The sequence below is a fragment of the Candoia aspera genome, chromosome 2, assembly GCF_035149785.1.
Source record: "Candoia aspera isolate rCanAsp1 chromosome 2, rCanAsp1.hap2, whole genome shotgun sequence".
Lineage (NCBI taxonomy): Eukaryota > Metazoa > Chordata > Lepidosauria > Squamata > Boidae > Candoia > Candoia aspera.
Genome location: NC_086154.1, coordinates 28594544 through 28621362, shown reverse-complemented (window position 1 = coordinate 28621362; position 26819 = coordinate 28594544). Strand labels below are relative to the sequence as shown.

The window sequence follows — 26819 nt, the reverse complement described above, 5'->3', positions numbered from 1 at the left end:
ATTCTCTAAATTCAACTTGTAATTGCTTAAAACTTACTCTACCCAGGTTGAATCCTATATTTTAAAAACTATCAAAATATCTCTCCCACACTAGTTATCAGGAGAATAATTGCTGCCATTAGTTCCCATTGATGCAACATTATTAGCGAGTTGTTAACCTGTTTAACACTTTTAAGTGTACGGAACAGAACTTACTCTTTATTCATTAGCAAAAATCTTTGGTTTAGTGGAGCTTGGAAATATTCACAACAGATTTTAGGAACTGGTCTTTTGAAAGATATGGAGATATAAAGATGTTGTCTGCTTATTTATTTCTCAATTTGTAATGTATTCATTATTATTACTTAGATATTAGGCATGTCCATAAAAATATACAAGCTGTCAATCAATGTAATATAGTGGCTGTGATCAACTTTTTTAATACAGTGATCAACCTTTTTGCAACTTCCAGTAAAATGTATGATGCATCCCGCAAATGAAGCATATTTTGTTAAAAGTGTGGTATCTAGAAGTTGGGGAGCTTGAAATAAAATCTTGTAGATTCTATTATTTAGATCGTATTTCCCCTTACATAGTTTTCAGTGCACCTTTTTAGGTCTTTATGTCAAATAGTGGATCACAGGTGTTATACATAGGGATGCTCTAGAGACAATATATTAGAGGACTAAATCTGAATCTTGACTGGATCTGAGTCCCAGTTCTAGAATTTCATTCACCTATGGAGTGACTTCAGATTGTTTTCAGCAGTTGTTGTTTTTTCATTCTTAGCATAATATTAGTGTTAAAAATGCAAGTTTAAACTAAGTTGATGCAAATGAGCATCAATGTCTGATACTTCTAGGACATAGGCTGTTTTTTTTTAATCCATTCCATGATGTTCAGTTCTTGGAGACTGCCTAGACAAGCCCCTGCAGTTTTTTTGGCAAAATTTTGGTAGTGGTTTGCCATTGCCTGCTTCCTAGGGCTGAGAGAAAGTGACTGGCCCAAGGTCACCCAGCTGGCTTTGTGCCTAAGGCAGGAATAGAACTCACGGTCTCCCAGTTTCTAGCCTGATGCCTTAACCACTGCACCAAACTGGCTCTGTAACTGATATTAGTTATTATTTCATCAATTATTAGTTAACAGTAATAACTGAGCATAACATGCCTGGGTTTTTTTTCTGAAAACTTTGGTAAACTTTGCTACATTAAGCTTAAGATATTTTATATTAGTCAAGCATGAGTCTATTAACACGAGTCAATGCAGACAAATATTGATAATATCAGGCTGTGTTTAATAACATGCTAAGTTTGGAATCTTGATTTAATAAAACATAATGAGAACAAGTAGCATCTTGATATAAATAGAAATGTTACTACACTCTTTGCATGAGCAAGTAAATAAATCTGGAAGGAATATCTCCACATTAGCCAGTATCAGAAATCATCTTAAAACATTATGGTTTATTAAGCAAGGATTCATGGTTTACTTTAATACTTGAAAGTGATTTTATTCCTTAAGATCAGCTTATGTTCAGTTTTCATTCTCCTCCATCAGGAAGTAAATGGGAATTTTAAAAGCTATTTTAGCAATATAGATAACTCTCTGGCCTTTCAAAATTATAAAAGTAGTTTTGTTCTTATATGGAAGTCTATATCTTTAATTATATATCCCTTTGATTTCAAATGTTAATTCACATTTTTGCCTGTTTTTTGCTACTATAAAAAATATTTGTGCATTCTGATGAGCACAAAATCATTATTGCCATGTTCTATTAGTAAATGAATAAGTGTTACTAATAGATATACCCATTGACTTATTTTTATTTATTTATTTAATTGTACCCCGCCTTTATTATTTTTATAAATAACTCAAGGCGGTGAACATACCTAATCCTCCTTCCTCCTCCTATTTTCCAGACAACAACCCTGTGAGCACCTTAACCACTAGACCAAACTTACCTAGTCCTTTTGCAAACACTGATAAAGCCTTAACTATACCTTCAAGACTTTATAGTCTAAGGAGGGCCCAAAATGAGCTAGGACTTCATACTAGTTTGGGTGTATAAGAAAGTGAAGCAAAAATGTTCACTGTATCTGCCCATCAATATTCTGGAGTAGGGGGATGCCTCAATCAGTAGATTGCCTACTTTAATAGAACATAAGGTTACCTTACATAGGACTGCAATGATATAAATAGCACCTTGTTGAATAATGTTTCCAGTAGGTTTCTATGAACTATTCAAACTGCTGGTTTTAATCTATAAAGGCTTGGTTCCCAGTTACCTTCAGGACTGCCTCTTTCAACTGGAATTAACCTGTCCAATATGCTTCTCAGGGAAGAATTTGCTGGTAGTCACTCATTTCCATAAGGTAAAGGCAAAAGGAATCTGAAACCAGTTTTTGGCAACAGTCTGTGCCCTATGGAATAATCTTCCTGCTAAGGCCGGATTAGTGCCTACCTTGATCGGTTTTTGGAAGCCAGTTAATATCAAATTGTTTTTAAGTTTTATTACATGATTACAGTGGTATACAAATTTGATAAATAATAATTCCATTGTGATGGATCATATGACATGGATGAGTCACACATGAGTTCCAGTGTGATGGGTGAAGTGATGGGTTGAGGAGGCTGTGATAAGATTTCTCGTAAGTTGTCCATGAACTGGTTTTGCTGGGAGGTTTTGCATGGAGAGGATGGAAGTCCTATATCCTTTGTAATTAGTGCTGAGACAATAACCTGTGTGTTGTTATTCATAGGCCTCAACCAAGTTAAGCAAGGGACCTGCGAGGTGGTTGCCGTGCATCGGTGTTGCAACAAGAACAGGATTGAAGAGCGGTCACAGACCGTCAAGTGCTCTTGCCTCCCTGGTCAGGTTGCAGGCACAACACACGCGCAGCCGTCTTGCGTCGAAGGTAAGTATCTTCCACCTCATTGGCTTCAGAATTGTAGGAATCTCTCTATCTCCTTGATATTGTGAATTCCTCATCGGTAAAAAAGAATAAATCCTCCTCTTTATTACAGTTAGCATATGTTTCTTTATAGGTGATAATTAGTAGGATCCTAAACCAAAAGGTCCTAATCATCTAAACTTAGGTACTTGTCCATGCAGTCTTCTGCCAGAATGATTGTTTAGTATAGTAGTTGATATTTCTTACCTCTTTGCATGGAAAAGTCTACCTGAACATGGCCTGAACTGATCAAAGGCCTTTTAGATAAGTAATCCAGGAATTGCCAACTTGACCCTATTTGATATGTTGAGTTCTTTTCGCCCAAAAAATCAGGATCAAGGAATTAGTTAACTATGCAGGAGCAGTTAGCCTCCACCAAACATGGTCATTACCACTTCCCCCCACCCCCCAAATCCCACAAAATCAGAACAGATCTACCACTTTTCTCCACTAAAGCTGTTGAAACATTGTAAAACTCTGGACCTTGCAACATGAAGAAACCAAGTTACTAAGCTGTACAGTAGGATTTCATGGTTAATGAGAGGGATGGAATTATTTGTGTCGTTAGATTGACTGCGTATCCCACCTTTCCTGCAGGCAGTTTACCTGGGGATCTCCACTTTTATCCCCACAACAGCAACCACTAGGAAGAATATTGGGCTGAGAGAGAGAGAGCAATTGGCATAAAGTCATCCAGGGAGTCTCCATGGCTGAAAGAAACTTAGGCCCATTAAGGCAAACCTTGGAGTCAGAGACTCAGTGGAATTCAGTGGAAAATGAAGATCTTCTTCTGATCACCTTTACAGGGCCATGCTAGTAAAGAAGAGGGTAGTGATGAGACTTAAGGCCTGTTTCTGTGAGATTAAACTACATGAGAAATGGGCATTTCTGTCTTCGCAGAGCTATTTAAAGATATTTACTATTTGGATTATAGTCTGGTTTAAAGTTAGAGACACCCTAAGAGAGACTAGAGCTGTTGAATTTGGCCATCAGCCTTAACCTTGGGACCACAGTGAATTCCTGGTACAGCAACTTGAGCTGGGCTGAAAAAAATGGATGTTCACTAAACTCTAACTCTCTTTGCTGTTTTCCAAAGGTCATCTTGATTTTTGACGTTCAGACAGGATAACCCTGATAGTCTCCTGGTTACAATTGCTTTCCATAATTTGCATTTCTATTTAAGTGAGAATTAGATATAGATATAGATATAGATATAGATTAATATAGATATATACCTTCTGTTTCTTTTCTCCCTCTCTCTGTCTCTGGCAATGCATAAGAGCAGCCCCCCTTGTCTGGGTAGGTGGATATACTGAAATGATACCTCCTATTTGAATTTCTGTGGCAGATATTCATATGACTCCTAATGAAAATGTGAAGGATTTCCCTTCCTTGATTTACGTGCATATTAATGACTGAAATTTAGATTGCTTTTTAAAAAATCAAGAAATTGCCTAATGTGACACTTTCCCCCCACCCCCAACAGCAAAGTGATTATATTTCTCTCTTTGCCTGGATAGTTTTATGTTCAACAGCGAGATCTATAAATTCTACTTAGTGCTTCTGTCAAAGCAATGAAGAATCCTAAGATATAAAATGTTGTCAGATTTATATTTAAATGAAAGCAAAACAGTACATTATTTAATAACTTCCTGCTAATCAATATTGACATAGAAAGTGTATTTATTAAGCCATGTAGAAGATACTTGTTTTCATTGCTTTCCACACGAAATAATATCCTTTTAAAATGAGTTAGCAATAACAAAGAGCTTCAAATTTTCCTAACTTCCCTGATGTTTTCATCGATGAACTAACCCAAGAATTAAAGAAGTTTCAGTGGTAAAACATGCCCTAGCCAGATTATAGTTGCGCTGCCAATGTTTGAACCTTATCTAATATTTATGTCTTCCGTGGAAGGCACCAATGAGTTTGGAGAAGAAATAAAAAAATTTTTTTTTCAGTTAATTTAAGTCTTCTGTGGAAAGAAAGCATCACTTTGTGGGGCTTCTGATCAGTAATCGTGAGTTGGACAAGGCATCAAGACAATGTGAACAAATCTGAACTGAAAAGAAAAGCATCTCATGGAGGCAAATGCCAAGAGTACCAACATGTTACAATAGGTGGCAACAGAGGGATAGAAACTCAGCTACAAGGATTTAGCATGTGTAGAACTTTTACAAGTGGTGGGTAAAGGAGAATCAATGGAGTTGCTCATCCACTTTTTTTTGATAAACCTCTTTGCACTAAGTCGCCATTACGTTTTGGAGTTTGACCTTTTGTTTCCTCCTGGTTAGAAAGTTTGCTTTCAGAGATGAATGTAAGATAACTGATGTTAGTATTGATCTTATGGTTTTAACTTTTGTATTTTTTTTTTAACTTTGGCTCCCTTAAATGTTTATCTGAGGTGGGGTGTAAATTTGCTAAACAGCACAGATGTGTGTGTATGTATGCTTATGTGCTTTTTATTGCATCAGAAGGTATCTGAAACAAATCTGATTGAACCTTCACTTAACCCTCTCAGGAGAAATAGAGGGTGACCGCCACCCCCCCAAAAGCATTTTTGTGTTACCCCAGATTAGGTGGAACATAACCTTTTTTTGAGTTGTTGAAGTCTCAGACATAAGATCACTTTCCTCATATATCTTATGTATTCCCAATGTCACATATTGTCTTCTTTTATTCAGAGATGGCTGCCTGTATGTTTACATTTTTCGTATCACGTATATTTGGGCATGTAACTCAAATGTTGCATGCCCAAATGTGTGTGTGTGTGTGTGTGTGTGTGTGTGTGTACCCATTCATCTATTCCAAGGCAAGGCTTGTAATTTTTTTATATATTATGCACTGTGAAACAACAAAGCACTTTATGATGTGGAATACATTCAAGACATTTACTTAAAACATGCATCTAAATGGCAGAGGTAGATTCTCTTTGGGTTTTTTTAAAGAGAATATTCTAATATTTGCCCTAACAGATCTTTGTTGAAACTGTTTACTGCATATGTTTTGAGATTTAATAAAGGAAAGATTATGAATGCATGTATTGGATGTACAAAGTAGGAAACTCTGAATTTCCCCTTTAGTATGATGGCTTAGAGGTGTTTTTTTTTTTAATTTATACTATAAACTCTGAGATAATTTATTCTCTTTTTAGGGCAGGAACCCATGTATGTCCACTTATAGTTTGCAAATCTTATTTTTTGAGATGAATGCAACTGTGTGAGACTTCGGTGCTGCAGAAGCCTAAAGGAACTTTTTAATTAAGGTTGTCTCTTCCTGCCCTCACTTGTGTAACTAATTATTTTCAGTATTAATTTCCTTTTCAAAGAGCCAATCCTATTGCCCCCAATTTGGGCTTAGTAACTTGAACCTTTTTTGTATATATGTATCAAGAGACTTAAAAAACAGAATAAAATAAAATCTGAGAGCAAAATGAAACATTGGCTATGGCCCTCAATTTATTTAAGCCACTACAAAGCTACATCAAAATGCACTGCCAGGTAGCAGGTAGCTTAATATAATGGAAAGAATCCATGCCAGTGAGAGAGAAATACTGAAGTTAGGAGTATAACTTTTGTAATAAAGTATTCTTGAGGCTGATGCTTGCGTGAAAAAAGAGATAACTTTAATCAGTTTGCAGTTTTTAAATATAATTATTTAAATTTTTAATTTTAAAATGTAATTCTTTAAAATATTTAATTATTACATTTTCAAGAAAATAACAGTGGAGGGACTTTGTCATGTTCCCCGTTGCAAGGCATTTGTGCATCACAACGGGGAACATGCACATTAGGTAAGAGGAAGGGATAAGCGTAATCCCTTAATCACTCACATATCCCCCAAGCACCCATATCCAGAAGGGAATCACAAACATAACAGAAAAGCCCCTAGACCAGAATTGGCACCCATCAAGAAATAGGGGGAACACCTTCCCATTTCCCCAGGGGATGCACTCACTTATCCCTCAAGCACCCATATCCATAGAGGAATCTCCAACACAATGGGAGCGCCCTTCGGACCGGACTCAACACCCATCAGAGGATCGGGGGAACGCCATCCCATTTCCCCAGGGCACGCACCTGGTCCGGACGAAGGCAGGGAGACAAAGAAGATCGCCGGAATCGCCCATCAGTTGACGCATCACAGTCCCAAGCACCCATCCGGTCCTGGCTCGAGGGTGGAGAAGCACAACATCCACCAACAAAGTATAAACAGGACACCCTGTCAACACATAAGGATTCCCGTCTTTTTCTTTGCATGCACTCCATTCTAATAAAGCCAGAAATCCTTAGACCCTCTAAGTGAGTCTGTGTTTTACTTAGAGTGTGGCTGCCCTGACAGACTTCCAATGGGGACATGGCTGACTGAACAGCTGTGTCCGCGAGCTCTGCAGACAGAACTGACAGCAGCAGTTTGTTTTTTTTCTGGGGTGTGGGCAGGTTTTTTCCTAAAGCCCGGAGCGTTTTCACGGACAAGGAAAATGCTTGGAATCATCCCATCTGTCCTCTGGAATGGCGACTTGCAGCCTGAGAATTGCAAACAGCGTTTTGCGTTCGACTGGTAAGAGCTAGTTGGGAGGCTGGGACGTCATCATTTTCTAAGCTATGCAGTAGCCTTAAAGGGACACTAGGTTGAGCCACCCCATTTCTAAATCACCCATATATGTGTGTGTGTGTGTGTGTGTGTGTGTATAAAGTTCTGTACCTAAGAGAGACTTTCTATAGCAAGGAAAAACGATCTCTCTTGGTGCTTGTCGTTATTTCTGGGATTAATTTTAAAAATCTTTTAAAGCTTTGGCTTGTTTTCCCATACTGAGGAGGATTTAAAATAAATAATTGTCTCCCTGCTGTTATTTTTGTATTGAATTTGAAGGATTTAACATTTTCCTACACGTTGAATTTGCTGTTTCAAATCTTCAGTTTTCTGTTCACTTTCTCAGAGCTGCTTGTTAGCATACTTCCTCCTGTGTTGTCAACTTTTGGAGATCTTCTATTAACTCATTAACTCCTACATTTGCCAGTCAAGTATCTAGGGGGAGCCATAATCTACTGCCTGAAACAAGGAGGATTTCAAGGAGACTTTCTCAGAGTTCCATTGTGAGCTTCGCAGCGAGTTTAAACAGATCTTTAAGCAGATCTTTCATGATACCTGTCAAGCTGTTCTGCAAGATATTTGGGACATTGTAGAAAATATCAGCTTTAAAATGTTTCATCTGGCTGAGGAGATTGTGGAAGAAGTTGATTTTAATGAAAAAGGAGATGTTTCTACTGACAGTGAAATTGAATCTCTTGTTGTGCCAGATGACCAGATTTTGGTATTGAAGGCATTAAAAGAACAGACTGAATTGCAAATCACAAATGCAGTTGTGTTTTTGATGGAATGCTATGGGAAAGAAGAGGCTCTGTTCTGTGGGAGGTTTTTTTTCTTTTACTGAGAAGTCTGAATGTCAAACGGGGGCAGTTGGGCTGTTTGATTTCTGTATGAAAAATGCCTTGTGTGTTATATGGAGATACGTAAATGTTTTGGTTTATTTTGAGGTGGGGTAGAGAATTAAAGATTTTTATATTAATATTAAGGCTTGTATGATTTTATCTTTCTTTAATGATTTGGATTAAGATTTACTGGATTGCTTTTAGATTTGTTTGATTTTTAAGATTTATAAGATATAATATTTGCTTGGTTTTAGGTTTAATAGGGTTAAGATTGTTATAGTATTATTAATTATAAAATTAAACAATTTAAATGTTTTTATAATTTGATTTTTATTATAGTGGACAGAAATATATAGAATACTGGTAGGAAGGAAAAAATTAAATAAATGTTTTTTGGGGGGAAGTTGATTTGGAGGTTTATATATTTCTTTTTCTTTTAATATAAATGGAAGGTGCAATTGCGTTTAGTGATTTTTATAATGTGCTAATAGAATGATTTGTAGAAATAATGTGATCTTGGCTTGATATAGAGTAAGGGATTGATTATTGAAATTGCTCTATATTCTTGTCATTGAAAGTCAGAAGTCACCTCTTTATTTATTTATCATATTTTTATCACCACCTATCTCCCTCATATGGGGGACTCTGGGCGGTTCAATCTTCAAAATTCTTTTTTCTTGTGTTTTACACACTTAGTTTTTTCTTTTCTTTTTGTATTTTTTTTTGCTTTTTTTGTATTTTTTATCTTTGTTTCAAACTTGAATAAAATTCTTATTAAAAAAAGAAAATAACAGTGGAGGGAGGAGCATACTGTATATGGCTAGAGATGGGAAGGCTATGAAACTGCTAGGTAGTATGTTCGTCTGGTAAACTAAAAAATATGTCTGAAAGTTCCTTAGGCTTACTTTGGTTGAGGTGTATTGGAAATCTGGCCGCTAGATTGGATATAGTTTTTTGAGATGAAAAATTGGATGCTTAGCTACTCTATGTTTGTGAGGATTGGAGAGAAGAGGCTAGTCCTTACGTTAGTTTGGCAGCACAGAAGAGAGAAAATTTCTAGGTAGATTGTCCCTAATTCAACACAGCAGAAGTGAGGCTCTTTTTTTTTTTTAATGAATCTTTATTAATTTATTTAAATAAACATAAAATTACATACAAACAATAATATCTTACAATACAAAAAAGAGAAGAAGAGAGAAGAAAAAGAAAAAAAAGGAGGAGAAAAAGAAAAGAGAAAAAATGAATATATATATATATATATATATATATATAAAATAAAAAAAGAATAAAATGAAAAATAAATAAATAAATAGATTTGGGTTTCCAACTTTCTAGATGGTACAGCTTAATATCCTAGTGTATTATTATTTTTTCCTTAATTCTCTAAATTGCCTTCATTAATTCTAATAAGACATTATATAATTAAAATAATTTGCTATTTACATACTATATGTTCATATTAACTTTTTGAGTCCATTCCACATATTTAAAAAAGGGTGTCCAGTCCTTTTGAAAGTCTTCCATATTTTTATCGTTTAGTTGGTCTGTTAGTTTTGCCATTTGTGCCAAGTTTAGGGATTTAAGTATCCATTCTTCCACAGATGGGATTAATTCTTCTTTCCACTTTGCGGCATAAATAATTCAGGCCGAAGTAATCAAATACAGTAGAAGTTTTCCATAGTTTTTTTCCAAATCTTTGTTCATAAAGCCCAATAAGTAGAATTCCGGTGATTTATCAATGTTTACTGCCAACATTTTACAAATTATATTATGTATAGATAACCAATTTTTTTTTCCGCTTTTTTACAGGTCCACCACATATGGTATAAAGTTCCAATTTATTTTTTATATTTCCAACAAACATTTGATATATTTTGAAACATTTTCGATAATTTTTCAGGAGTAATATGCCACATGTACATCATTTTATAAAAATTTTCTTTTAAATTATAATTTAATGTAAATTTTAATCCCTTAGTCCATATTCTTTCCCAAACATCATATTCAATATTGTATCCAAAATTTTTCTCCCATTTGTTCATACATTGCTTAATTTGTACATTTAATATTCTCATTTGTAATAGCATTTTATATGTTTTAGAGATCATGTGGTCATTATTAGCATAGATTTGTTCATCCCACCAAGATAGTTCTTTTGTAAATTTGTAACTTTTGGCATCTATTTTAAATTGTTCTTTTAATTGAATATATGTAAACCGTTGACATGAATATCCTTCATTTTCCAGTTCTTCTCTTGTCTTCATTGTAAATTTGGTCCCTTCAAATTTTATTAAATCCGAATATTTTAGCCACTTATGGTTTCCTATTGTTTCTCACCTTACAAAAGCTTCTTGTGGGGAAATCCATAGTGGTATTGTTGATGTTAAAATAGCTTTATATTTTTCCCAAATTTTAAGAATGGACCATCTAATACAATGTTGTATTTACTTTCAATTTGTTGTACCATAAGAAGCCGTGCCATCCAAATTTTAAATCATGTCCTTCTAAATTTAGTAATTTATAATCTTGTAGGGTAATCCATTCTTTTAACCATAATAGACCACATGCCTCATAATATAACCTGAAATCGGGAAGACCCAAGCCTCCTCTTTCCTTATCCAATTTAATTCTTGGACTTTTCCCTTGCCAAATAAATTTTGAAAGATCTTTTTGCTATAATTTAAATTTTTTATCAGTTATAAATATTGGAATGGTTTGAAATAAAAATAGCATCTTCAGCAAAATATTCATCTTAATTGCAGAGATTCGTCCCATAAGTGATACGTTTAATTTTTCCCACCTCAATAAATCTTGTTTAATTTCCTTCCATATTTTAACATAATTATTTTGAAATAAATCACTAGTTTTGGCTGAAATCTCTATCCCTAGATATCTAACTTTTTTAACACTATTAAATCCTGATTTAATTTCTAATACATTCTGATTATTTTGTGGCATGTTTAAATTTATCATCTTCGTTTTTTGATTATTTATTTTAAAACCAGCTAATTCTCCATATTCTTGTAGTGTCTTTAATAAGTAATCAATCGATATTAACAGGTTTTGTAAAGTGATAACTAAATCATCCGCAAAGGCTCTTAATTTATATGTTTCTTGTTTAATCTTTATCCCTTCAATTCGATGATCCTTTCTGATGGCTTCTGTTAGAACCTCCAATACCAATATAAATAATAAAGGAGACAGCAGACAACCTTGCCTTGTTCCTTTTTCTATTTGACATTCTTGTGTTATCTCTTCGTTGATCACAATTCTGGCTTTTTGAAATGTATAAATTGTTTTTATTGCTTTTATAAATATATCGCCAAAATCCATCAATTCTAAAGTCTTAAGCATAAAATTCTAATTTAGGTTGTCAAAAGCTTTTTCAGCATCTAAAAATAACAACATAATCTGTTTTTCATTATGAAATTGAGCATACTCTATTATATTTAAAACCATCCTTATATTGTTTTTTATATATCTTTGGGGTAAAAAACCATTTTGGTCATAATTAATTATTTCTTGAAATATTGTTTTTAGTCTTTCAGTTAGAATTAAAGTAAATATTTTATAGTCATTGTTTAATAACAAAATAGGTCTATAATTTTTACATAGTGACGGGCCTTGTTTTTCTTTTGGAATTAGTATGATATTTGCTTCTGACCAAGATTTTGGTATTGGATTTCCTAACAGAATCACATTCATTAAATCTTTAAGTGGTAACAAAATTTGATCTTGAAAATATTTATAATAACCTGCTGAAAATCCGTCTGAACCTGGAACTTTGCCTGTTTTCAATTTTCTAATTGCCTCTATAATTTCCTGGGTTGTGATTGGATTGTTAATTAATGCTTTTTGGTCTTTAGTTAGTTTCTTTAAATTTTGTTTTAATAAATAGTTTTCAATTTTATCAATTGAAATTTCTTGTTTCTTATATAGGTTTGTAAAGAAATTATGAAATGCCTTTTTAATTTTTTTATTGTCAACTAATTTTTTCCCATTTTCTCAAATTTTAGTAATTTTTTTTCCTTTTCTTAATTTGTATGCTAACCATTTTCCAGCTTTATAAGCATATTCAAAATTTCTTTGTTTAATATATCTCAATTTTCTTTCAATTTCATCTGTTGTGAGTATTTTTAATTGCTGCTGTACAATTTTTATTTGATGATTTATACCTTCATCTGATGGTCTTATTTGAAGATTTTTTTCTTTTATCGTAATTTGATGAAGAACTGTTTGAATTTTTTGTTGTGTTTTCCTCTTTAAGCAACTATTTAAATACATAAAATATCCTCTCACATATGCCTTGCTAGTATCCCATACTGTCCCAATACTCACTTCATTATTTAAATTCCATTCAAAGAATTCTTTTAATTTCTTTTGGCAATCTTCTACAAGTTCTTTGTTTCTCAACAAGGTTTCATTTAATCTCCACCTATAACTTTTTGGGTGGAGTTTTATAACCAATTGAACTGGATTATGGTCTGAGAAGGATGGGGGGAGAATTGATACATTTAAAATTTTATTTGCCAAATTTTTAGAAAACCTATCATATTGATCCTGGAGAACGATTTGAATCTGTCTGAATAAAATGTATAATCTCTAGCCGTACCATTTTTATATCTCCAGGCATCTACAATAGCCAAATTTTCTGACATATCAAAAAAAGATTGGGGCAATTTTCCTTGATTTTTTTTTTATTTGTTGTTCAGATTTTCTGTCAATAATTGGTACGGTAACCCCGTTCCAATCTCCCATCATAATCCAATTGTTATAGGATAATTTGGAAAGTTCATTTGATAAATTTTGATAGATTTTATTCTGATTATCATTAGGGGCATATACTCCAACCAATATTGCTTTAGAATTTTGTAGTTTTAATTCTATTATTAAATATCTCCCATTTTTATCATCACTTATTAATTTGGGATTTAGATGGGGCTTTACATATATTACAATTCCATTTTTTTTTTATTTGCTGCTATAAATTCATTTCCTAATTTGTTATTTACCAGATATTTACTATCTTTTTTCGCAATATGAGTTTCTTGAAGACATATTATATCTTGTTTTAATTTGTATAAATAGTGAAAGACTTTTTTCCTTTTAGCTGGGGTGTTGGCTCCATTTATATTCCAGGAAAGGCATTTTAGTTCACTCATTGGAGAGGAGTATTGCAAATTCTTTAGAACTTGAAGCTAGTTCCTCTGCACTTTGTTCCTCTGTATTTAAACGTTTCACTTTACTTTCTTGACTTTCTGGCCTTTCCCTTCTATCTGTTTCTGGTTCTAAATCTTTCTTATATTTTCTGAGAAATTCCTGAGCCTTAAAAATAGTATTCAGTTTATATCTTTGTTGTTGGAATGTGACATTAACTCCTTCCAATACTTCCCACCTAAAGGGGATTTTATTTCGTTTAAGGACTTTAGTGAGAAAGAAATAGTCTCTTCTTTTTTTTATATTCTCAGTGGTATGTCTTTCAATATCATAATCTCCTCTCCTTCAATATTAATTTTTTTTCCCATAGGAGGCCTGTATTATAAATTCTTTTGTCTTTTTCCTAGCAAATTCAATTATTATATCTCTTGGTTTCCGGTTAATTTTTGCATATTTCGAGTTAACTCTGAATATTTTTTCTATATCTTCTTCTAGCCTTTCTTGCTCCCATTCAATTAAACTTGCAAGCATTTGAACCACTAGTTCTCTTATTTCTGCCTCTTTTTTTTCAGGTACACCTCTAAGTCTAACACAATGTTCTTTTTCTTTTAACTCTAACACAGTTAATCGGTCTAATTCTATATCATTCTCTACTTCTAATTTCTCCACTCTTTCTCTTACCTCTTGAATGTCTGCTTTTATTCCTTTGTCCGTTGTCTCTAACTTATGATCTAACCCTTTTTCAAAGCCATCTATTTTCTCGTCTAATAGTTGCATTAAATTCTGAGTAATATTTTGAATGGTTTTTTGCGTAAAATCTTCCAACATGGCTTTCAGCCATTCTCCTTCCCCAGTTTCTGAACCTCTCCTGTTCTGTCTCCTTGTATTCATTTTGTCCTTATAGAAATCTTTATTTACCTATCTTAATCACTACACCTAATGTTATATTTATCTATATAAAGCAGTGTATAATATTTATATCAAAACATACAGAGCATACAATTCAAAATAATCTTATAAACATCTACAATATAGTCCAATATGGTGTTAGAAATTAATTAATTAATTCAGTTCCTTTTAAGTGAGGACTGGCAGTAAAGATTTTTTTGTCTCCAAAGTATAGAAAAGTTTTTTTTTTTTCCACTTAGAAAGTTTCTTCTTTTTCTCTTCTGTGGTCAAAAGTTGTTGCTTCTTTTAATAGAGATGAAGGGGGCTGCAGAATTGTCTAGCTAGCTAGGCTACTCACGCGGGTTCTACAGATGTGCCTCCAGGCTTCCTGGCTGCTTTATTGTTGTGGCGAAAGTGAAAGTGTTGAAAGAGAAAGCAAAGCTTTCACCTGCCGCTCCGAAGCCGCTGGAGTCATTCGCCGGCAGCGCTCCTTTTCTAGCACTGCCCACGAGGTCTGCCCGTCTCTCTCCGACTCCGCAGAACTCTCGACCTCCGCATGGTAGATATTAATTTTTCTGAGCTCTTACAGAGCTTGACCTGCCGCCATACTCCTTCACCGGAAACCAGAAGTGAGGCTCTTGATACAATGTCAGTCAAGGCTTCAGGTCACACCGTGCCAAGCAAGATGGTCTGGGAAGCAATTTATAACTCAGCCTTGATCTGAGGGTTATATTTTCTTGGGGAGAGTTATTGAAAAAGAGTGCAAGAAACCCAAGAAATACATACCTTTCCTTACTAGGTCAGCAGAAGAGCATCACCTTCAAACTTGTTGTTCAAATCTCAGAGCATTCTGTTTGCTATTTTTTTTTATAAAAAAATGCCTGCCAATGAGTCTAAAACTGTTAGATGCTACGAGGCAGTGTTCATGTTTATTTTATTTATTTATTATTCAAATTTTGCTACCACCCATCTCCCCCAAAAGGGGGACTCTGGGCAGTTTACAATAAAGTCATGTTGCAGAGCTGACTGAGTCCTTGCTCAGTATTTACTTCCAACATTAAAAATGATGGGTGTAGGAAATCTATGTCCCTTTGTAAAGCATATGTGTAAGTTGCTTGTCTAGATCTAAGGGAGTCAAACAATAACAAAAATTGATTATTTCAGAATGTCATTTTTAATAGGACTCCTCAACAACACTTGTACAATAGTGTTGTACAGTTTTTGTTTGTGTGTATAAAAGTCACAGAAACATAAGAATTGGAAGTGAGTTTAGAGGTCATCGAATCCAGCCTGCTGCTCAGTTCAGGAGCCACTAGATTACCTTTGCCAGATAACTGTCCAGCAGCTGTTTGAAGACCTCCAGCTTCATGTAACAGCTTGCACAGGTGGGAAGTTCCTCTTAATGTCTAGCCTGAAGCTGTTTCCTTGTACAGATGGGTTCTGGGGCAACAGAGAACAAGTCCATGCCATTTTTGTGTGTGAGAACCCTTCAAATATTTGAAGACTGATATATCTCCATAATTGTCTTTTCTGTAGGCTAAACATTCCCAGATGGTGGTATATACAATTTTTTTTACCTTCAACTTATCTAACCTATTCATATTTTTATGTTGCTTTAAATTATTTTGTTTTTAACCCTCTCCTCTCTATCTTCCAAAATATCCCCCCCCCCCATGTTATGGTTGAGAGCTCAAGATAATAATGGAAAGCCCCACTTACAAACTAGTAGAAGTTTAGGATCCAGAAAGGGGCTGCATTCATATCATGTACTATTTTGATTATTTTTCTACTGGAAAAGATGTGGCATATGTTTCCACTTATACGGGAAAGGCATACTGCAGCAGACATTTACAAAGGTCTGTTTAATTTTCATTGGGATGGGAACTACTTTGATGCCAATAATATACAGTAGCAAAGATTTTGCTAGGGATGGTTTTCACATGGATGGTTTTCATGTGGACCAAGTTGTAAGATGAAAAATCTTCCCCCCATCTCCCCACTGTGCAAGAGTCACCACTTCAGCATACCTCCTGTCTTGAACTTGACTCATGTGTTTTAGAATGTCTTCAGCTTGATATGAATGAATCGCTGCAAACAGTCAGATAAAAGATGTTAAGATCTATTTGGAACTAGCTGTAGCACATGTTTCTTTTGTCCATTCATAGGATGCACTAATAGATCATCCATGCAATTGATCTGATACTGAGAACCATAAAGAATCGTGCATCTTGCTGACAAAGTGTTGATATGTTTGTTAATCTTCAAATTAATTTTTAATTAATTAATTAATCCCCCCCCCCCCCAGGGACAAGGGACAAGGAACATTTTTGAGGAATATGATCAATTTTGTGGGGGAAAATTCTGTTCTTGGTATAACTTTCCAGGTCTTTTTATTATGATGATTATTAGTTTTGAGATTAACAACATTATTTCTTTTGCATGTATGTATATATTAATTTAACTGCATGTAATAAAATAAAATAAATGTATAAAGAAATTGCAGGATTGTTTTTTGGTAGCTATGGTCGATAATAGGCTGATGGGTAAACTTTAGACCCCTTTTCCATTGTTATGTGTTTTTGAATTGATATGCTAAGGAAATGGGTGAGCTAAGGAAGCATCAACAAACTTATATTTATTCATGTCCTAAATAAGCATGTCTTTAGCAAACCCTTTCCCTTTATTTAGTTTTCTCATGGACGTTGGTGAGCGTGTCTGCAATTAAGTATTTTGTACTGAATTTCAGTGATTCCAGATGCAAAAAAAAAAAAGATCCTTGGCATACATCCTAGAGATCCAGTGTGGTTGACCATTGCCATAAAGGCTCACCAAGAGTGGAGTTATTGTAGTCCCTGAACAATGACAGTAGCAAGTGTCACTTCATAAAAAGAGTTTTTCTGTAAGTGCTTGTCTGCAATGTATCATTTTAATTGCCTTCAGCCTCTCATTGTTTAAATGTCATACTATTCCCCCTTAAGAACCATTGAAATAGTATGTGGGATAAATATATTGGCTACAAAGCTGCTGGGTAGAAACAGGGAATGGGTAAGATTATTGCCTGATACCTGCTCTAGCGCAAGCAATAAACAAAGAAACAGTTTAATTAAAAACATATATTTATACTCAGGACTCAATCTGCTTATATTTTCTGCATTTTGTGTTCTTCTGACCTTCCCGTTTACCATTCGCCTCCCCAAATCTGAATGGACTGAGGTGATTATATTGCAGGAAAGCTTTCCCTCTAATAAATGGGATTCTTTTTAAAGGGTCACAAAATAACTTGTACTTTTAAACTTAACCTGTTGTTATAATTATCCCTGCACTGAGCAGAGCATTCTTCAACAGCTTCAATGGCTTCAACAGCTCCTCCCTAGTCCTATAAATTTGGTGTATGTATATTAGTATATTTATCGGTATTCATATTTAAATTTAAAATATCAATAAAACTAATTTTAATACACTTATTAATATGCATATATTAACCAAAGCCCTATTAAGTAATAGTGGTAGTAGCAATAAAGGAAGAAGGGTTTGCTTAGTTGCCAAGGGTGTCTGCAAGGGGGGGAGGGTCAAAAAAGTCAAGCTGGTGGCTATGTTCACACAAAACCACACACTTTTTTTGATCACATGATTGCAGCTGTCCTCCTTACTAGTTTCACCTCCCTGGAATCTCCTGTTGGTTCAAGCAAAATAGAAATCCTAGAGTTAATGAATTAATATGTTAGGATTGAGAAAAGTTCAAATTTTCAAGAAAAGTTCAAGGCCAGTTTCTGGCCTTGTGAATCTGAGCGTGCGATTAATGTTTTATGCTGGAGAAACTTTGGTTGTAAGGAGAGAGAGCTTTGCTGTGTGTTGATTAAGAAGAGAAAGAAACACAGCCAAGGAGATCATCAGGAGCTAACAGCAGTCAGCAGGAACCAACACAAATAGTAATTAAAACGTAAAACCCATCCTGCCAGAAGCCTTGAATCTGATAAATAAGAGCAGCCCAGTCTTTTCAAATGAGGCTTCACTTAAACACTATCTCATTTGTGAAATGGGACTAATAATAGTTATCCTGTTGCACGGTTTAATTAATGTTGGTACAACACTTTGCAGTTCTTCCATGCCATTCAGCTACAAATGCAGATAGCAATAGAAGTAAAAGCGGCTCATTAAAACAAAAGAATGGCGGGGCGAGGGGGGAGAAAAAGCAGATGAAAACTGGGTGAGTTTGAATCAGCCAGCAGGCTTTATTGACCTGCCTATCCTCACCCTTTATAAAGATGGTGGCTCCTACTGTGCCTCTGTCCCCTGCAGGTCTGAAGGCTAAACTACACAGTACTTTTATAATACTGTATATAGCAGGCATAGGACTCCGTGGTGCGATGCAAACCCTGCCCTTTTTTGTATGCGCATCATGACTTTGCACACTCATGCAAAAGGAGTGGAGCTTGCAGCATGATGCCATGATTCTGCTGACAAAAGCAGCAAGCCCCAATAGATACCCATGTTAGGACTTTGATTGAAGGAAACCACATAAGAGTGGGGGAAGGTTAAACATGAAAGATTCACTTCACTCTCCATACAGGGTATCTTTCTCTTTTTTTAAACTCCATGGGTGCCAACACAACCACCAGCATTTTCCCCCTCCAGCTGTGGAGGGGAAACTTGCTAGCTATAAACTTGAATCTCTGACCTTCAAAAGGTTGTTGGGATCCAGCAAAGACCATTTGTTTTAACTATGGATGTATACACACTTGCCCATATTGCAGGACGTTGGGATTTTTTGTTTGTCTGTCCTTGCTGACTGCTTTGGCTATTAAACTGTGAATTAATTTTATTGAATAGTTTTGTGACTACAGTACTTCATTTTTCTGAATTTTATGAAGAAGAGCAGGTGAAGGCATTATTTGAGTAGTAGGAGAGCATGGTCACCCATCTTAATTATTGAATGCAGTTCTGTACTTGAAGTCATCCAATATTTGAAGAACTGTCTGGTTGAAGTCTAGTTCAAACATAAAGAGCATAAGAAAGGAGAACAATGATCTTTATGCTGCCCTTCATTTATTAGAGGTGGGACAATACATGGCATGTAAAATATTTATTATGCAGCTCCTCTTTCATTTTGTATTTGGTTTTGGTGTGCGTGCACCATGTCATGATCTGGATCTGAATCATTGGGAAGGAGAAGCGGAACTTAATTCTTCTCACCATGATCGCTGTTTAAAAATATTCACTGATATCCATATGAGGATTTTAAAAAAAAACCTCCATTGATACCATGAGAGCTTTAAAAAGAATGATTTGGGATATGTCAGTGTTCCCAAGCTAGTTGGCAGTTTGTAACCTTGAAAAGCCAAGGGGTATGAGGCTTGGTTGGGATCTGGATGTGAGACCTACCAGGAAATACCAAGTTATAGGTTAGACTGGGAAGCAAACTAATAACAACAATAATAATCTCAGTACAAGGTAAGGACAAACTACATAGATATTTCTTTTTTTAAATAAAATTTTTGTTGAATAAATTTTTAACAGGATAAAAGCAATAGAAATATTAGAAAAGAAACAGTGAAAAGAAAGAAAAATAGTGAATGGGTAAGAAAGAAAATAGAAAAAGAAAAAGAAAAGAAAAAAAGAAAAGATTATAAAGAAGTGGCTTCCAATATTTTTGACAGTCGTTATAAATGCATTTGTATTTTACCCTCTCTCTCTTAGGTTACATCATAATTTCCTTTTTCCATAAACTACCCTTTCTAGTTGTCAAACCCATAAATCACAAGTTCATTTTTTTCCTTTTTTCAGCAAAAAGTCCATAAGGAGTTTCCAGTCACTAATAAATGTAATTATTTATCTCTAAGCAAACAAGTTAATTTTGCCATCTCTGCTAGTACCATCATCTTCATCAATCATTCCTCCATTGTGGGTCTTTCCAATTTTGTCAATATCATAGTCTCGCAGCAGTGATCATATATAAAAATTGTCTTCCATGTCTCTTTTCTACTTGTCTGTCCATTAACCACAACAAGAAAAGGTCTGGTTCCATTTGAATTTTAGTCTTTAAAATTCTTCGTATCAGTGTATTTTCTGGCTCTTTTAGAAGTCCATCAGGCATGGTAAAATGATCCTTCATGTTGCTCACATTTCCAACATGAATTTGAAGTACCCTTATACATTCTGCTAATTTTTCTGGAGTCCTATACCAATGGCACATCATTTTATAGAAATTCTCTTTTAAGTTATAACATAATATAAATTTCAATCCTTTCAACCATATGTTTTCCCACATATGTTATCTCCAAAATTCTTAGCCCATTTTATCACACACTCTTTCACTTGTTCGTCCTCCATTTCAAATTTCAGCAAGAGTTTATACATTTTGGTAATTACATGTTCATCATTTGTACATAATTCAACTTCAAATTCTGTCTTTTGTTGTTCGATTCCAAATGTCCTGTTGTCTACCTTGAATCTTTTTCTTAGCTGTGGATACAAAAAGCATTGAAAACTGAATCCCTCTGCAGCCACTTGTTCTCTTGATTTCATCTTATATTCTGCATGAAACCACATCCATATTCCTGACAAGAAAGAGTCCAACTCACTCAGGAGTTTGCATTTTATTGCACTGTTGCCGAACATGAGGAAATATTATACTTCCTGTGCCTGATGGCCCTAATCCATCAGGGATTCATCCATTGGACCATCATGGGTTAACACACCCAAAAGCAAAAGAGCAGGCATGCAGGCCATTGGTTGTACTCAGCCCTATTATGTACACTATTTAAATTATAGCATTTATTCCTAATTGTGGCTCTGTACATATACATTAGCCTATGCAATTTTGTGCTATGCAATATCATTGCCTTTTATTCGTTGTGTGTAACCACTCAAGAGAGCTTAATGCTGCAGCCAGAGTCACCCACTGGCAGGTCTCTCTTTTCTGTTTCCTGGGGATCCTGTGAGGCTCCAGAAATGGGCTTGATACATGTTTCCCCCATTATATTGATTTGCTGAGTTCTCAAGGAAGCATAGCAAATGAAAAGAAGAATTAAAAAGTGGAGCAGAAAGGAAAGGGAAAAAAAACACAACAGTGGCTTTTAACTGCCTTTCGCGGCAGGCAGCTGGAGGACTCCAGCAGAGCTGCACGCTATTGTGTTTTGTAAAGGTCAACCTCTTGTCTGTTTTTAAACAAGCAGTAAACACTTGAATTCAATGTGATCCAGAGATTTAGGCTTCTCACCTTTTTTCGGGAATAACACTCTTGGTGTGGTAACATCACAAAGCAGGCTGAGTCTCTTTCCAGAAGACATACAAGCTTTGTGTTACAGCCTTCTTCTGTTAAGTAAAATAACCTTCTCCAGCCAAGGCACCTATCAAACTTGTTAGATTCCCTTGGTTTCCAGCTGGCTAGGAGTGATGGGAGTTGTAGTCCACACACTTGGAGACCCCCAGATTGGGAAGGGCTAACTACAGTGCAATCGAACCAAAAAGTATTCTGTATTCTATATGACACGGAAAGGGGTTATATGAAATACTATAGGCAGTGTGCTTTTTCCTGCTAATTTGTCTTATATGTAGGGAGCTATGCAAGCCCACGAGATTGAATTCTACCATTGAAGTGTGCATTCGCCTTTCCCGTAGAATCTCCCCACAAGATATGTCCATTCCTTTAAAAAAACATCTTTAGGAGAACTTCTCTGAAATGTTTCATTGCAGTAAAGGGCAAAGTAGTTCTCAATCCCACTGGAGTTTCTTCAGCAAATGTAATAGTTGATGTTGTTCTGTAGCATGTATGAAGCTGTGAAACAAAACACAGACATGCACGCACAGACATTTGATCCTGTGAGCAGTCTACCCCTGGAAGAAGGAACCGGTTGTTTGGGAAAATGCACGTTTGCCTTCCCCGGTGACAGCAATTAGTAATCTTAATCATACCTAGAATCCCATTATAGGGGGAACTGCAGAGAGGGAAATGAGCTTCATTTTTACTGATACTCATGCCACTATGTTAGGCTGAATTTCACTGGTCAGCCTCAGTGGAGTTAAACTCCTTCTAAAGATTGTTTGAAAGCCAGTTTGGTGTAGTGGTTAAGGCACCAGGCTAGGAACTAGGAGACCGTGAGTTCTAGTCCTGTCTTAGGCACAAAGCCAGCTGGGTGACCTCGGGCCAGTCATTCTCTCTCAGCCTTAGGAAGGAGGCAATGGCAAACCACTTCTGAAAAACCTTGTCAAGAAAATTGCTGGGACTTGTCTGGGCAGCCTCCGAGAATCAGACACAATTGAATGGATTTTTTAAAAAAAAGATTGTTTCAGTGGCTTTGGGAAAAACGTGATGCTGGCCAAGGTTGCTAGTAGCTGGGGAAGCCTCCCTGGGAAGAAGGACGAAAGGGTGATTAGGTGAGTGTGTATCACGTGCAATATGGCCTGTGTGACCCATAACCTGGAACCTCATGTGGCCTTTATGACCAAAACAAGCTACCCATGTATAATTTAAGTCTGGGATAGGCAACCTGAGAGATGCAGGTGTTCCTCCAATAGTACAGTCTATACCTCGGAGCCTTGCTGAATTTCTGCAATGGGATTTGCTGCCAAGATTTAGAGGTATAATTGTACAATCTTAAGACTGTTACCTAACACTAACAATACCTTTTAATGACTTGAACGCATTAAGCTAAATTGGGCTTTTGGTTCGGGGGAGGAGAAAGTTGTATTTTGGATTTTTTTCCCCACCTATTTTTTTATACTAGTCCCAAGCATGTCACTTACAGAGAAAATGCAGCTTTCCCCTGGAAAAACTGATTAATAACAGAAAAAAAATGTTTGCTGGAAATGGTAGGAATATATATGGGGGTGGGGGGGGAGGGAGAGACAGACTTTGGAGAGATTATTTGTATTTGATATTAAGTAAACATCAGACAATGCAATTATTCTCTGTAATGATAGACACCCACCTAAAGTTACTTCTAGCTGCTACCTGCACTGAAAGTGCACAGCAGAAATGAAATAATTGAATCAGCACCCAAGCTGGCAAGTCTACCATTGTCAACCTGCTGTCAGTTAAACTAATTTAGATGTTGAAGCAAAAAAGTGCCCTATGAATTAATAATCTGCTGCTTCATTTTTATATATAAGAAGAGGGATTTTATACCCTTCTGTAGAGCATGGAATTGTAACCAGGAATGAAGGTTCAGGTATCACAGACACAATAAAATAATAATAGCTAACCAAGTTAATATTTGTTTTCATATTTCAGCTTCTAATTCAGTTTGGATTGCGAACCAATATCTTCTCTAGTAACTTTATTTGAACTGATGAATAGCTTCCACTCAATCAGATTATAAGGATTATAAAGATGTTTTATGTGTTTTCACCCAGCTACCCTGCCAGCTCCCTTCCCCTCAAAAAACTCAATATGAGTAACAGTAATGAAGAAACAAAAAAAGAGACTGGTTGTTCGAAGGAACTGTCTTTGCTTGCAGTGGTGCACTGGAGCTGGTTAACTCCTGTCAAAATTAAAAGAATATAGATTGCAGCTGAGCACAGTGAGACTGACTTCTGTGTAAACCCAGTTATGACTACGAAAGTTAATCAACCTAGTTGTCTGTAAATTGTGTAAAGGAAGGTACAGCTGACCTTGAGCATAAGGAAGGAAAGAATGAGCCACGAAAGGTGGACTTGCAGAAAGGATTTAACAGTCCTAAGAGAGGAAGGTGTGAGAAGGAAACTTGAAATAACTTGTTTTAATTTTGTTTCCTATAAGATGGGAGAGAGTGAAACTTGGACAGATTTCAAGATTTGTTATTCTGATTTACTACAATAAAGCGCATTCCTGGAATCCCTGCTGTGCCTATTTCTTGGCCTACTTCAAAGGACTGAGAGATGGGCAGCATGACTGTATATTCATACAAACTGGTTTCCTTAAACAGGGATGCTGAGCTGCCTTGATGGAAAACCACCGAAAGATACTACACAGTACATTCATTGTTTATTTTGTTCACTCAAAAATGAATAAAATATGTATATCAGGTAAGCATTAAGGGCTGTCATGGCAATTCACCAACAAAGTCTTAGATGCAAGGGATAATGTTGAAAGACAGTTTCACTGCCACAACAACAGGGGGATCATCCCTCTTTTTGCCCTACTGGGCTGGAATTGCTGGTGTACAGCAAACCTGGTTGCTGTGCTAACCCAGATACATTCTTCTCCCCTTACCCCTCAGGAAGGGGTATAATAGAAAACTGGAGGGAGGGCTAGGAAAGAGGAAACACTCTAGGTGCTACTAGGTCTGAGAGGATGATCTACCATTGCTCCCTAGAAGGCCTCTGGACTCGTTATTTTTGGCTCCTCTCAGCTTCTGGGCCTCAGACCAGTGCCCCACAGTTTAACCGTAATTATGCCACTAAATATCTCTCTCTTAGTGATGAAAACAGGCTGGTGCTTTGCCTTGTTTACTGTCAGACAAAGGTAAAGATAAGATCAAGGTTCCTCTGAGTCAAGACTGAATTCCAGTGATTTCACAGATATGGCAATAGTATGGAAGTGGTTGGCCACCACCTTCTTCCAAAAGGGTTTTCAATTTCCAGTCTAGTCCACATCCCAATATTCCCCATCCGAGTACTAAATAGGCCTGACCCTACTTAGCTGAGCCCAGCCAAGGTCAGCCAGTTGCTGTCTCCTGCTCAGGCATCAGACAAATGTAACCAGCAATGTGGTGTAGCAAAGCAATGGAGATAAGCAATCTTGCAATGGTGATACATTCTGAACTAGATATTTGCTTGACGTGCAACTACTGTGACTCGAATTGCAGGAATGAGGGAAGAGATAACACTTGGAGTCTAATTGCCTTCCCTCTTGGTGCAGCTAGAAAATGAAGGGAGAAAAATCCATATAGGCATTGGTAGGATCACTGGGTTCTAGCCTTGTGGGTGGGGAATGTTTTGCTCTAATTACACATGGGAGAGAACAGTCATTCCATCTTTGTGTTCTATTCACCAACTAAGAACTTCTTTCCATCTATATTAAGGAAAAATTTGCATCTCTGTACCATGCAAAGATTTTCTTGAGTCCATCATGAGAAAGAGTGAAGACTTTGTTAATCCTCAGTGGTATTGCCACTAGATAGAAAAGTCTGCATGATTGTGTGGCATTTGTTACCTCACCAAGAAAAAAGAAGCAGGAGCCTAGCACTGCTTGTCCAGTACTGAAGAAAAGGGGAAACTAACAAAAGGCTTGCCTATTTTACCCTATTTTTTAAATTTTGTTTGGGTTAGTGAGGGGCAGCTGCACAGCTGGCAAGCTGATATTTCCTTTACAGGGCCTGGAGTGCAGAAGCCAGGAAGAATGGTGAGGTGAGAGGTCCTTCCATGGAGAAACTGGTGCAATGAAATGAATTAATAAATAAAGCAAGCATTACAGCAGTTTCAGCATTTTAGTTTCAGCTGCCTTGCAACTGACCCAGTCATAAATTTGCTGAGCTCTCCAATACTGTTGATGTCAGGGGTATGTAGAGGTCCAGAGCTGCTTTCAAGCTGGTGTAGAATCCTCCCTGAGAAGGTTGGGGACTGCATCAGCCAGCCCTGCTGCTACCATGCTCCCTGGTTATATCTCCTATTCATCAGCTTACTGGATGGACACCACAAGATAAGTAAGCAAGAGGATCCTAGTATGTATGCACACACAGAACTAAGGGAATCTGAAAAAGCTTATTCCACTGAAAAAGATAAAACCCTGGTAGAGTTTGTGAGATTGATTTCAATGCCACATCAGAGAGCTCATATGGCAAGTTTAATGTTACTTCCACAGAGATGGCAAGGCTTATAGCGGAAATGAAGTGCTGAGGGCACAAGGTTGTATCCAGGAACTAGGCAGATGGGAGTCCCCAAGAATGAACATTTCCTTGGTCACTTATCCTGACACAAATTGTGGAAGTCTCCCTTGACTACTGCTCTGTGTTGGACTGTGCTTAGAATCATTCTGACAACTTGTCACTGCTCCTGATCATCTTACCTTGGAATTACAGTAACCACAGTAATTAATTACAGTAATTACAGTAACCACCTCCTGCATATTCCAGAGGGAGGTAAAAACTGAATGTGATTGTGAAGATCTCCAGAAGGACCTCTTTAAATTGTGCCAGTGGTCAACTAAATCAGAAACAGTTTGGTAGTTTGGGTAGAGGTAAAGCAGTGTATATTGCAGCAAAACCCTTTTAATTTTACATATACACTGAGGAAGTCTGGGCTGTCAGAAGCTAACCAGGAAAAGACCTTAAACTGACAGTACTCAGTTGAAGATGTTCACTTGGTCTAAGACACCTGTGAAAAAGGCAATTCCATGTTAGGGATAATTAGGAACAGAATCAAAAACAAAAATGTGACCATTACAATGCACTTTTACAACTCTGTGGTACATCTGCATCTGGAGTACTAGGTG

At 36.2% G+C, this 26819-nt stretch overlaps 1 protein-coding gene across 1 annotated transcript in view; it reads left to right on the top strand.

The window, feature by feature from the left end:
- TAFA4 (TAFA chemokine like family member 4) overlaps nucleotides 1–26819 on the top strand; it is a 109733-nt gene that overhangs the window by 69044 nt on the left and 13870 nt on the right. The window contains exon 2 of the mRNA XM_063296418.1: nucleotides 2739–2894. Coding sequence (XP_063152488.1) covers nucleotides 2739–2894 — 156 coding nt within the window. The remainder of the gene's footprint in view (nucleotides 1–2738; nucleotides 2895–26819) is intronic.